The 13,534-nt window shown below is 41.0% G+C and overlaps 1 protein-coding gene across 1 annotated transcript in view; it reads left to right on the top strand.

Annotated features, from left to right (window-relative positions):
• The first annotated feature begins 8,566 nt into the window (after positions 1-8,566).
• Positions 8,567-13,534, top strand: part of LOC128622843 (ral guanine nucleotide dissociation stimulator-like) — a 41,165-nt gene continuing 36,197 nt past the window's right edge. Inside the window, exon 1 of the mRNA XM_053649611.1 lies at positions 8,567-10,297. Within this exon, the coding sequence (XP_053505586.1) occupies positions 10,265-10,297 (33 nt within the window). The 5' untranslated portion in view covers positions 8,567-10,264. The remainder of the gene's footprint in view (positions 10,298-13,534) is intronic.

Raw genomic sequence — 13,534 nt, 5'->3', positions numbered from 1 at the left:
GAGTTAGAAACGACATCGGCTAGCTGCAACGAACATGTGGGTGTAAACAGAAATACAGGGTGAGTACGTCACGGTGTAATATTAAACACGGAAGAAAAAACTGATTAACATCATTAACTTGTGCAGCTTTTACATTAAACATCATACAAACGCAGGGCTCACCTCCACAATGTGACGAACGTGAACTTGAGAATCTGGCTCCTGAAGCTCAGCCCTCAGCATCTTAGCAGCTAAGAAGAAAAAAAAACAACAACACAAGATTGTTCCAGGTGTTATTACTGAAATATTAAATGAAAAGTTTAAGTTAATCATTAATAAGTGTGTGCGCATCTAGAAAAGCAGAACATACAGTGGTTTGGTGTTGTGGAGCACTCGGGTGTATCTGTACATCATTTTGAGAAGAAAAGACATCAGCCATGAACTGAATAGACTGGACGCACTCGTCTGATCACCTCAAGGATTGTTTTAAAGATGATTGTAATGTGTTCTATTTTTTTTTTTTTTTTACGATCTTTTGTGTGATACTTAAATGTGAATTTCTTGTCTTCATGTTTGAGCCTCCTGTAGAATAGTTTTTATTATCTAATTGCTAGATATAATGACTGGATTTATTCATTTATTATTTTTGTCTAGTTCTTTTGCATTTCAAGAGTTAAGACTGATTGCAGCAAGAGGAAATATGTTAAAACAATGAGAATTATTTTTCTTTCTTTCTTTTTTTTTTACAAATAAAAATGTCAAAATAAAATCTCTAAAGTTCTGTAATATATTCAGCCAGGTGAATGTGGTGCTTCCAGGTTTATTATAATATCAATGTCATTATAATATACTGTGTTTGATGTTGGGCAACTTAAATTAAACACTAATCATGAAATCATGTAGACATGTAGTTTGAGGCCACAGCTTAGTGACGTAAAGCAGAGGGTTTATTTCATTTTGACAGGCCAGAGACACGCCCTCCATTTAAACGCTCTCAAACTACAGCTTTCACATCATCATCACCAGGATTCCAATTCGTGATTTCCAGTCTATAGAGCAAACTGTTGTTCCTAATATGTTTCCTCGTCCTAATATTCCAGAGCCCTGTTCACGAAAGGGAGCCGCTCGGATCAGATGGTGTACACCATCAAGAATGTATCTCCAGACATCATGGAGCTTATAATCCTCTACATCTACACCCAGGATGTTCGAGTCACCACTGATAACGTGCAGGCTCTGTTTGTCATGGCCACTTACCTGCTCATGTGAGACCTTGTTCGCGGCTGTTGCGACTTCCTGAAAACTGCTTAGGAATTTGGCAGTACGCCAACGCTCACTCGTACAACGAGCTGCAGGAGCAGGCCTACACCTACGCGTTGCATGTCATGTCCAGGACATGAATATCGTCTGCGGTGCGTTGAGCTGCTGTGTGATATCCGGGCTTCCCAACGTACACCGTCATGTACGATGACCTTCTCTAGACGTGGAGCTTTTAAAAACGCTATTAAACTACATCCCATTGGCAGAACCTCTGTCTCCTGCTGTTTTATTTATTCGTTTATTCGTGGAACCATTCCGGAGAGGTGAGGGGGCGCTAAAACATCTGAGGCTGTTAAAAATGATTTCAAAATCAATGATCGTTTGAACCATGACATGAAAAAACCCCACAAAACTTTATTACAAACTTTATCTTTTAATTGCAATCCACATCTTACGTTTAGCCCCGTACCCGTAGCAAAGTGAACAATGTCATGTTTTTTCATTAATGTTTGAAAATTTTTGTTAAAAAACACCTTCCCTTGTTCAGGCTGTATTTTTTTTGGGGACTCTACCTTCCTGTAGAATGGAATCAAAGGCTTTAGTTACCTCGAGTCCAGTCTTGTTTCGTAACACACGTACCCAGGCATATTTGAATAAAATATCTATGCACGTGATCATAAATTTTGCGTGGTCATTACTCAGGTTGCGTTGTCAGGTTGCTCATATCGACTAAATCAGCTTGCCACTGTTCATCGATGTTCTTTACAAAATCCTTGTTTCTTTTAAACTTTGTAGATACTGGTTTCTGTAGACTGTATGCATCCTGCTCTGCTAACCAGTTTTTTTTTTCAGTATCATTAGCTCTTTCACCTATTTTCTCAACAATAGCTCTTTGCAGATCTCAACGCCACCATACGAACCAGGGTCTGATGGCGTATAATATATATTCTTCATCAATCGTTCATTCATTTTCGAGTGTCAAGAATGATCAAATGCAAGTGTAGATTAAGCATTTTATCTCAGAGCACGTGAGCATGGTATTACGAATTGAATCAAAGGAACGTTTTCCTTTCTAAACAATTTTACATCACACACAGGTTTAGACATATGATTAGTTTTACATTCAAACATTTGAGCAAAGCATGTAAGATAAAACTTGATACACACAAGTGTGTAAAGTACACACGTTATTTACGAATGTCTTCGGCATTTTGTTTTGTTTGGCTTCAGGCTTTTCTCGCAGTCAGAATAAACGTGGCATGTTTTGAAGTTTCCCATGTATGCGGCGGGTCAGCCGGATCCAGAGATGAGTGAAAGGTCCAGTAGTCCTCGTAGTCCCCAGTAGTCTTTGTACACCTGCTCGTTGAAAATGTCTTTGATTTTCTCAAGTTGACAAATCATAAGGTAATGGAGTATTTTCAGTTCTCATTTTTTTAGTCTCTGTATCCGAATTGCATTTCGGACGTTTCTGCGCTATATGTATTATATATAAGGTCCAGTAGTCCACAGTGTCTTCGTACACCTGCTCGTTGAAAATGTCTTTGATTTTCTCTTTGACCTCGTTCAGCATGGTTTTGATGTGAGGCTCGTCTCGCCATTCACACACGATGGCTTCGGCGATACCTTGAATTTTTTCCAGGGATGGAGTGTGATTGATACCACACAATTTCAGACCTCTTGCCAATGTGTATTTGAACCACGGTTTAAACAGATTTTTCAGCAATACGTAGGTGTTTAGGTGCAGATAGTACTTGTCAGGATCGAACAAATACGCGTGTTGGAGTTGACTCGGATGATCGATCGCGCACCCGTGACAGTTGTCCTTCAGATCTTGATGGATAATTCTGTCCAGCAGTTCTATTGTAACCGCACGTATGATGGCTAGCACGGTGTTGGTCATACACCTGTCGGTTTCATCGTTCGTTGTCAGAAAGGTCAGATTTCTTTTTCCTAGGTTTTTGCCGTCTTCAAAACCCAAACTGGTCACATCATCATCCAGGGTAGCATCCAGGGTAGAGTTGTAGAAAACGGGACTCAGTTCACGAGCCATATCGCTTGTTGATGCTCAGAAGGCTTTGACTCGATATGTAGTCAGACTCATTTTATATATCATGCGGGAGGAGTCTTGGGGAAGGTGGGGTTTCTGCTCAAGAGTAGTATATTGACGATCTCAGAAGAGATCTTCTAGCCTTACTTTTATTTTCACTGTTTCTTTGTTTCTTCCAATTTTTTGGAATAAGTCATCGATTTGATGGAAGTAGCATTGTAGATCGTGCCAGCTGGTTCGTTCATACCTCACTTCACAGTTGTCTTTTTATCAGGTGCGTCGTCACTGGTTAATACAGCAACACAGTGCAGTGAAACCTGATTCTTGGAGAAATTTGTTGCTCTGATGTGATATTTACATTGCAGAGATGTACTGCTCCATTTATGCCTGTACGCATGCGGGGAAAAGAAGTCCATTCTAACAATGTAGTCAAAATCCTTACACCATTTTCTGAACTTTTTCCAGTCACCCTCAGCAAAAGTTACAATCTCTGTAGCACGGCTCCAGTGGATGTGACCCGGGACCGAGAATTTGAAAAGCACAACGTCTCCTTTTTCTGCATCGAAAAAAATCTGGCTGTACAACCGTTTGACATTACCCAATATTGAATCGTTTCATGCTCTAAATTTTTTCTAATCTTCCCAAAAAAGAGTGAAAGTTTTTTCGGTGCGTTATGGTAAGCCATGTTGAAAGCTCATACACGTTGTATTGTAAGTATTTTAAAATCAAGAGGGTGGGTGTGGTCTTCTTCTTCTATAAACTTATGGTGTTTATACCAACACCTACTGGATGTAGCATTTTAATTTCTTTTATTCTGAGTGGGGGATATCTTCTCTGTGTGTGTGTGCGCGTGTGTGCATGCGTATGTGTGTATGTATGTATGTGTGTGCGTGTGGGAACGCAACAGATTACAGCAAACCTTTTATTATATAAACCATTATCCATTTTTAACCTTCAAGAGTTAAGAAAATGATGGTTGGTGATGACCTACATGTTAAGATAATGATGGTTGCTAATAACTTTTAACGACAACTGTTAAGATAATGACATAAGTGCAGACCGTATGTAATATTATCTTTGGCGTGATTCTCTCAACATAATTAGGATTGATTGATATAAGTGCAGAATGTATGCAACATTATCTTTGATATACAACTATCAACATAATTAGGATTGATGTGATGACCGTTAACGACAACTGTCAAGAAAATGATGGTTGGTGATGACCTTTGACCTGCCAAGATCATTATAACTGATGAAGACCTTTGACCTAGACCTGTCAAAACCCATTATCCAATTAGTGATATGAACCATACAAACTATCTCTCTCGATATCTCACTTCTGATTGGTTAAGGTTGGAGTAAGGGGTGGGGTTAAAAAAAAAGTAAAATAAAACAATTTGTCTCGGTTACTAGATTGAAAGCAGATTTTGTATGAGATTGAGTTGTTCGTAAATCTGTGTATATAAACACAGCAAGATTCGGTTAAGATACATTAAGTAAATCTACATTACTAAATCTGGGTACATTAGGTAAATCTAGAGCAGTGAACTTCAGATCTGGTTTAAAGGGAACATTGTGGACATTTACATTTGTTGGTGAGCTGCTGCTTTAAGTGTGAAGAACACTGTAGCTTTTTGGCAGTTTTATTGGGCCAGAATGAATGCCAAAGATGACCGAGACCTCCTCTCTGTCTCTCTCTCTCGCTCTCTCTCTCTCTCTCTCTCTCTCTTTTGGAATATTTCTTCTCTCCCTTTCTTTGTGGCTGTCTGTCCAAAACTAAATCTCATGCTGTTTGTATTAGTTTCTTACTCATTCTTACTCCCTTCTCATCTCACATTCTTCACCTCTCCACCCTTCAACCTCTCTCTCTCTCTCTCTCTCTCTCTCTCTCTGTCACAAACATGCACACACACTCTTACTTCATTTTTTCTTTCCAAATCCTATTAATACTATTTCACTTATGTCTTTCCATACAACATTTTCCGGCTCTCTTTTTACACACCCACTCTGTCACTCTTTTTATTAAATCTCTCACTCTCTCTCTCACTCCTCTTCTTTCATCTTTACTTTTTCCTTTCATCTACCCCCTCTGTCTTTATCTTAGTCTTTCTTTAATAAAAAATAAACCCTTGCTTTTCTCTCTCTCTCTTTCTCTCTCTCTCACTCTCTCTTGATCTCTCTCTCTGTGTCCTCATGTCTGTTATGTAACTCTGGTTCTCTGTTTGATTACTTCCACATGGTGCTGACTCGAGTGTTTCAGCCCCACATACACACACACACACACACACACACTCGAGTTCAGGAGCACTGAGGTCACTGACAGACACTAACCCTTGATCTGAGAGGGAGGTGGTGGGGATAAACACATCAGCAGCATGTTACACTGACTCGTACGTTCTGGACCTGAGCTTCAGTATCTACATGTTCATCCAGGCTCTTTCTGAGTAGTGTTCCTTCTAGAACCCAACTTATAAACTTGTTTGGCATCTTAGTAAGGATTAAACCAGGAACCGTGGTGCTGTGAGGCAACTACGCTACCTGCCATACTCTCCTAAAATAGTTCTAGTGGTAACCCTTTCTGATACTGTTCTACATAGTAATGATAAGGGTTATCACAAATGAACAACTGAAGAACCCTATAAGGCTTTCAAATTTGACCTTTTTTAAATATATGAAAGTATATATATATATATATATATATATATATATATATATATATATATATATATATATACACAGTATCTCACAAAAGTGAGTACACCCCTCACATTTTTGTAAATATTTGATTATATCTTTTCATGTGACAACACTGAAGAAATGACACTATGCTACAATGTAAAGTAGTGAGTGTACAGCTTGTATAACAGTGTAAATCTGCTGTCGCCTCAAAATAACTCAACACACAGCCATTAATGTCTAAACCGCTGGCAACAAAATGAGTACACCCCTAAATGAAAATGTCCAAATTGGGCCCAAAGTGTCAATATTTTGTGTGGCCACCATTATTTTCCAGCACTGCCTTAACCCTCTTGGGCATGGAGTTCACCAGAGCTTCACAGGTTGCCACTGGAGTCCTCTTCCACTCCTCCATGACAACATCACGGAGCTGGTGGATGTTAGAGAACTTGTGCTCCTCTACCTCCCGTTTGAGGATGCCTCACAGATGCTCAATAGGGTTTAGGTCTGGAGACATGCTTGGCCAGTCCATCCCCTTCACCCTCAGCTTCTTTAGCAAGGCACTGGTCATCTTGGAGGTGTGTTTGAGGTCGTTATCATACTGGAATACATGCTGGGATCATGCTCTGCTTCAGTATGTCACAGTACATGTTGGCATTCATGGTTCCCCCAATGAACTGTAGCTCCCCAGTACCGGCAGCACTCATGCAGCCCCAGACCATGACACTCCCACCACCATGCTTGACTGTAGGCAAGACACACTTGTCTTTGTACTCCTCACCTGGTTGCCGCCACACACGCTTGACACCATCTGAACCAAATAAGTTTATCTTGGTCTCATCAGACCACAGGACATGGTTCCAGTAATCCATGTCCTTAGTCTGCTTGTCTTCAGCAAACTGTTTGCGGGCTTTCTTGTGCATCATCTTTAGAAGAGCCTTCCTTCTGGGACGACAGCCATGCAGATCAATTTGATGCAGTGTGCGGCGTATGGTCTGAGCATTGACAGGCTGACCCCCCACCCCTTCAACCTCTGCAGCAATGCTGGCAGCACTCATACGTCTATTTCCCAAAGACAACCTCTGGATATGATGCTGAGCACATGCACTCAACTTCTTTGGTCGACCATGGCGAGGCCTGTTCTGAGTGGAACTTGTTCTGTTAAACCGCTCTATGGTCTTGGCCACCGTGCTGCAGCTCAGTGTCAGGGTCTTGGCAATCTTCTTATAGCCTAGGCCATCTTTATGTAGAGCAACAATTATTTTTTTCAGATCCTCAGAAAGTTCTTTGCCATGAAGTGCCATGTTGAACATCCAGTGACCAGTATAAGGGAGTGTGAGAGCAATGACACCAAATTTAACACACCTGCTCCCCATTCACACCTGAGACCTTGTAACACTAACAAGTCACATGACACCGGGGAGGGAAAATGGCTAATTTCAGTGTTGTCACATGAAAAGATATAATCAGATATTTGAGGGGTGTTGTGAGGGAAAAAAAATGTGAGGGGTGTACTCATATATATATAATGTATATGTATCAAAATGATTGAATACACTCTTTTCTGTTCATAAGCAGGAATGGTTCTTCTCAGCTGTGTGTATCAGACAACATGACTGAGAGGATCTAACTCAATACATCAAACTTTGTCCTGTTTAGAAAAAAAAAAAAATGACCAAAGGTCAGTTCGAAAGTCAACTCATATTGCTTAGATGATTCAAATGATCTGATTCACTGAAAAGAGCCAGAATTTCCATCACTAGTTTATGAGTACAACAGATTAAAGAAAAAAAATTCTTGATCTGCTCATGTCTGCGAGTCAACCGATCTTATGAATCAATACGAAAAGAATCGATTCGTTTGTGAATCAATCATCACGAGCAGCGCTGTCTCTGCACTTCACCTCGGCTGAGATTTATGCTGGATAAAGCGGCTCAAAATCAGCATGTCCGTGCTGTGATTTTTGTGTGTTATGTTGAATCAGTTATTAGTGTAGAGTTTGGGCTTTGCGTTCTATTTTTAAAAAAAATTTGATTAGAGTAGATTGTACATTCATGTTTAATTCTATATTATGTGCAATATATTGAAAAAAACACGTTTGTTATATGTTAAATGTGGATGAAGTGTATATTTAAAAGAAGATTTGGACCGTAATGACCTTTTTAGAGTAAAACTTTAATTCATGTTTCCACGTGAATGATACACAGTAAAAAGAAAGATACGAAAAATAAAACTATCACCCCACTGACTTTTTTTCATGCAGTAGCACTATGCTAATATCACCACACTCTTTTGTCCCTATGGTAAAATCCATTAATACCGCTATATCGAAAAATAGTTCCCAAGCAGAATGCAAGGTTTAAGGTGAATCCACGTTTTGTTTCGAACCGCTTTCGGATATCGGCTCAGATTTCAGTCTGTAAATTAAGCGAGCGTTAAAATTTTGACCTAGTCTACCCAGCATACAGACTGCTTTATTAGCATGTAAATTGTAATTCATTACGAATTTCTTTCAGGCTGTTCTCAGACATCCAATCCGATTTCATCATGCAAGTGCGAGCGAGCGTGCTGATTTTGAGCCACTCTACCCAGCATACAGCGTGTGCAGTCCGATCCCGTCGATCTGGGTGCGTTTTATTTAAATCACCGCGTTAAGAAAAAAAAAGCAGAGACTTTCACCGGAATGCACGAGTTTTCTCTCTGATTTATCATTCCTGCAGGGTTTTCTTGTCTTCTTGCATATGGGAAGAATGTGAGAATGGAGCGGGAGAAAAATACAAGGGAGTGGAAACGGACTGAGCTCGAGAGATAAGAAAAAAAGCAAGAGAGGCCGTCCATTTTGTCAGAGGAGCAAAAAAAAAAAAAAAAAAAGGAGAGAGAAGATGGAATTCAAGCACAATTTGGAGGAAGGAGAAAATATGGAGAAACGCGCGCGCGGTGCCTTAAAAATGGGATGAATATTTGGGATGTGGTGTGTTGATGATTCGGAGAGAGAAAAAATGGAAAGATGAACCAGGCATGATGAAGCTGCTGCATCTTCTTCATCCTCATCATTCGGTCCTGTCTGTCCTGACCTGGATTTATTTCGGATTAAATCCGCACACACCCGGGTTTAACCCGGGATTGTAATCTCGGTTGTAGGATTGAAGATTGTGCACCGTTGCAGACTTTATGAAGTGGCCTAGTATGCATCATCTAGTGTGCATCATCTAGTGTGCACGGATCCGCATCCTGAGCATCTCACCTGTACCCTCTCAGATGAAAAGGTCAAAGGTAGACACCAATTACAGCTACATCGTCATTAAAGGAACATCACTAATCTACATATTTTTGGATTTGAAGATCCACAGTTTGTATCTTGACACTGAATGTCTGACTCTCAGCTAGGACAGATATCAGAATACACTTTCTTTTTTTTTTTTTAGAAATTCATTTTTCATTCCAGTCTGACGTGGTTGGAGTTAAAGGGATGTATTTGTATTGACTTTTCCACTTTTGGAAGTGTGAAGGGGTGTGATGTCCATAATCAAGATCACACCTGAGCGCTGATCTGCATCTCGTCTGAAACCGGACGCAGCGTTACCGAGAAAACTGTACAAGTCCTTTAAAGGGAAAATCCAACATTTCTGGAATTAAAAGAGACACCTTAAAGGTTTCTGTTGGGGTTTTTAAATTATTATTATTTTTTTTAGAGCGGTCCGTAATTGAGATCACTGCTGAGGAGAACGGGCTGCTGTGGGAGAGTGTGGATCCTTTAAAGGGTAACTCAGAGCTAGCTGGAATTAAATGGAGACGTTCAGGGTTTCTTTAATAAGCAGTGCAGCACCAGTGGAGACTTCCTGACGTTTACAAAAAGCACACAACTGATCACCTGAGGAATGAGGGTTCTTCCTCAGTAAGAGCTCTCTGGCAGTGGGTTTTGAACACACAACCTTCTGATTAATAGCACAGAACCTTAACCACTTAGCACTTTTCCAGAATCCAGTGCAGCTGGAGCTCGGTGCTTCCTCGATTTTCCTCATCCTCGTCTCGTTTAATCGTCCTCAGGGTTAAAGGGGGGGGGAGGGTGAAATAAACAGTGCTGGATTTTTGCACTTTCTCCCCCTCGGACATTCACTGTGCTGGATGTGTTTGTAGTGGATAACCTCTGATGACCCCTAGTTACACTCCGGAGTGCGTTCCAGAGCGCGTGCGTGCTTTCCCGAGTGCTGCTGGAGGACGGGTTGGATTGAAACCCTACGAGACCGTGAGAACTGACCAAGAGGAGGAGGAGGAGGAAGAAGGAGATATGAGCTGTGGATGGTGGTGATGATGATGATGCTGGATACACAGGTACACACACAAATTTCAGCTCGTTACATGGGATCAAACACTGTGTGTGTGTGTTAGTGTTAAGCTCACTGCAGCTAACGCTGTCATTAGCATAACAATGTGTTCTTGTTTCAGGAGTTAGCTGTGCAGCGTGTACAGAAAAGAATTATAGGCCTGTGTTTCTTATTATGGCTTCCAGAACGAGTAGATTCAGTAGTAATGAAAGAAAAGTCTCTAGTTTGGAATAATGGTCCGGCCTTAAAGGTGCAGTGAGGATTTTTTTTTATTGTTCTTACCGCTACAAATAAATAAATATCTGGTGATGACAAAGAAACATCTGTTAAAATCGTAGAATCCAAAGCAAGTGAAAGAAGAAAAAAAGGTCAAAGAAAAAAAAACAGGTCCGTGCTATAGTCATGTTATAGACACACCTCCAGGGGGCGCTTGACTCCACCCACTTGTTTACTGCTCAGGAAAGCAAAGCATGGTGGGTTGTGAAAACAGCGCAGAGTAAAGTGTAAAATGAGATTTATTATCGTTATTGACTTTAACGCCACTGACGAGTGTGTGATGAGTCGTTATGAACCGGATGATGCACCACACCTTTGATCTCCAACACACACACACACACACTGTCTCTCTGAGGACATTTGTCTTCAGCTCTGTCTCCTCTGTGAAGTTTTTATCGACGCGCTGCTGTTGTCTTGGATGTTCCACTTATCACAAATATACAGCTTCTCACTAGAGAAATCGCTAGAACACACTCGGTCTCTTCTGTTTAATTCAGAATGGTCTTCAAACACTGACTCGCTCACACACACACACACACACACACACACACACAAAAAAAACACATACATATGTAACTGGACAAAGTGTTTATTATTAGTGTATAGAATGTAAAATCAACACATCGAGCTGGAGACACACACAGGATATAAACAAATTACTAATTACACCACTCTGACTCCAACTCCACTCCGACTCCGACTCTGACTCCACTCTGACTTTGACTCCACTCTGACTCCGACTCCACTCGACTCCACTCCGACTCTGACTCCACGCTAACTCTGAGTCCGTCTCTGACTCCACACTGACTCCACTCTGACTCCAACTCCACTCCGACTGTGACTCCACTCTGACTCCAACTCCGACTCCACTCCGACTCCACTCCGACTCTGACTCCACTCCGACTCTGACTCCACTCTGACTCTGACTCCACTCCGACTCTGACTCCACGCTAACTCTAAGTCCGTCTCTGACTCCACACTGACTCCACTCTGACTCCAACTCCACTCCGACTCTGACTCCACTCTGACTCCAACTCCACTCCGACTCTGACGCCACTCTGACTCTGACTCCACTCCGACTCTGACTCCACGCTAACTCTGAGTCCGTCTCTGACTCCACACTGACTCTGTCTCCACTCTGACTCTGTCTCCACTCTGACTCCAACTCCACTCTGACTCTGTCTCCACTCTGACTCCAACTCCACTCCAACTCTGACTCCACTCTGACTCTGTCTCTGTCTCCACTCTGACTCTGACTCCACTCTGACTCCACTCTGACTCTGTCTCCACTCTGACTCTGACTCCACTCTGATTCCACTCCAGCTCTGTCTCCACTCTGACTCCAACTCCATTCCGGCTCTGACTCCGCTCCGGCTCTACTCTGACTCCGACTCTGACTCCAACCTGGATAACACAGATCATGAACAGAGGAATGAATGAACACATAAACACATTTTCATCTATTTACATAATATTTACATTTATATTATACATTTATATATTGACACAATATTTATTTATCTTGTTAGAAAGATAATAATAATAAAGCTGTTATAATGAGTAATGTAGAGATAAACACACATTTCTACATGAAGATGAGTGCAGGATTGTGAACTTCACGTCTCTGTTCATATGAAAAATAAAAACAGCCACAATTCAGACAAAAACTCTGGCGATGTAGCGTTCTGAGGTACCGGTTTGCCTCCAGCTGTTCAGGAGTGTGTGTGTGTGTGTGTGTGTGTGTGTGTGCGCCCCCCAATCATGTCGCAGTTACTATGGAGACTGAGCACAGTACCAAATCTCCTAATCTCTGAGGCAGAGAGACCAGAACGGTAGTTTTTCTTTCTTTCTTTCTTTCTTTCTTTCTTTCTTTCTTCGTCCTCTTCTTTTCTGTTAGGTTGAAATGTTTAAACATTCAGTAAATGTTTACACAAAATGGAATGAAGCTGAATATAAATTGTAGAAATGTGTGAAAGCTGAATGTGCAGCAGGTAGATGAGGTTAGTGACGTCCATCACATTTTTCCAATTCATCTGCAATCAGGACACGTTGACTATGGGGCAGATTTGGCGTGGGGCAGTTTGGGGGTAGGGCAGATAGGGGACAGGGACACTTTAAGCATGGCACACTTTGGTGCTTTTTTTCCCTAAGGATTGTTTTTATTATTATTACTGAATTAATTGTTTAATAAATGTTGTGTAAAATATTTAATCAATGTCCTGGACAGACAGAAAAACCTGAACACTCAGTGTGTTAAACACTGCAGTGTGTCACTACCACCACTGACCACCAGGGTGTGCACCAGTCCTGTTCTATACAGCTCAATAACACTATTCACACTGTACTCTGTGTGTGTGTGTGTGTGTGTGTATGATACAGTATATATCACAGTGTGTATTATTGTGTTACTGTGTACTGATGTGTATGTGTATTACAGTTTTTAGCATTGCATTTGTGTGTATGTAATTGTATGAGTGTTATGATTAGTGTATTTTATTGAGTCTTAGTGTTTGCGTTAATATTTATGTGTATGTGTGTGTGTGTGAGCAGAACTGTGCAAGAGTTTCAGGAACACACTGTTGTGCAAAATTGAGACAGCAGCTGTGAGGATGAGCTGTTTTCCTCACACAAACACACACACACACACACACAGATGCAAACAGCTGGATTTTCCCACTAGCAGCAGTGTTAGTGGTTTTGTTTCAGATGTGTAGATTAGATGTGTGTTGTATGTGTGTTTAAGGTGGTCTAAACACCTCACAGCAACTCAATAATTCATTCAACACACCTGACCACAAAACCACCTTAAATACTCTCCCAGGTGTTGTCTGAGAGTCACATGGTTCTCTTTTTGTTTTGTTTTTCTTTATTCCTTTGATTATTCTAACTTTGTGTGTGTGTGTGTGTGTGTGTGTGTGTGTGTGAGCCAGAATGTCCATCATTGTGATTTCAGTCTTTCAGAGAAAGA

This window comes from Ictalurus furcatus, chromosome 18, assembly GCF_023375685.1.
Source record: "Ictalurus furcatus strain D&B chromosome 18, Billie_1.0, whole genome shotgun sequence".
Lineage (NCBI taxonomy): Eukaryota > Metazoa > Chordata > Actinopteri > Siluriformes > Ictaluridae > Ictalurus > Ictalurus furcatus.
This window is presented reverse-complemented; position numbering and strand designations above follow the sequence as displayed.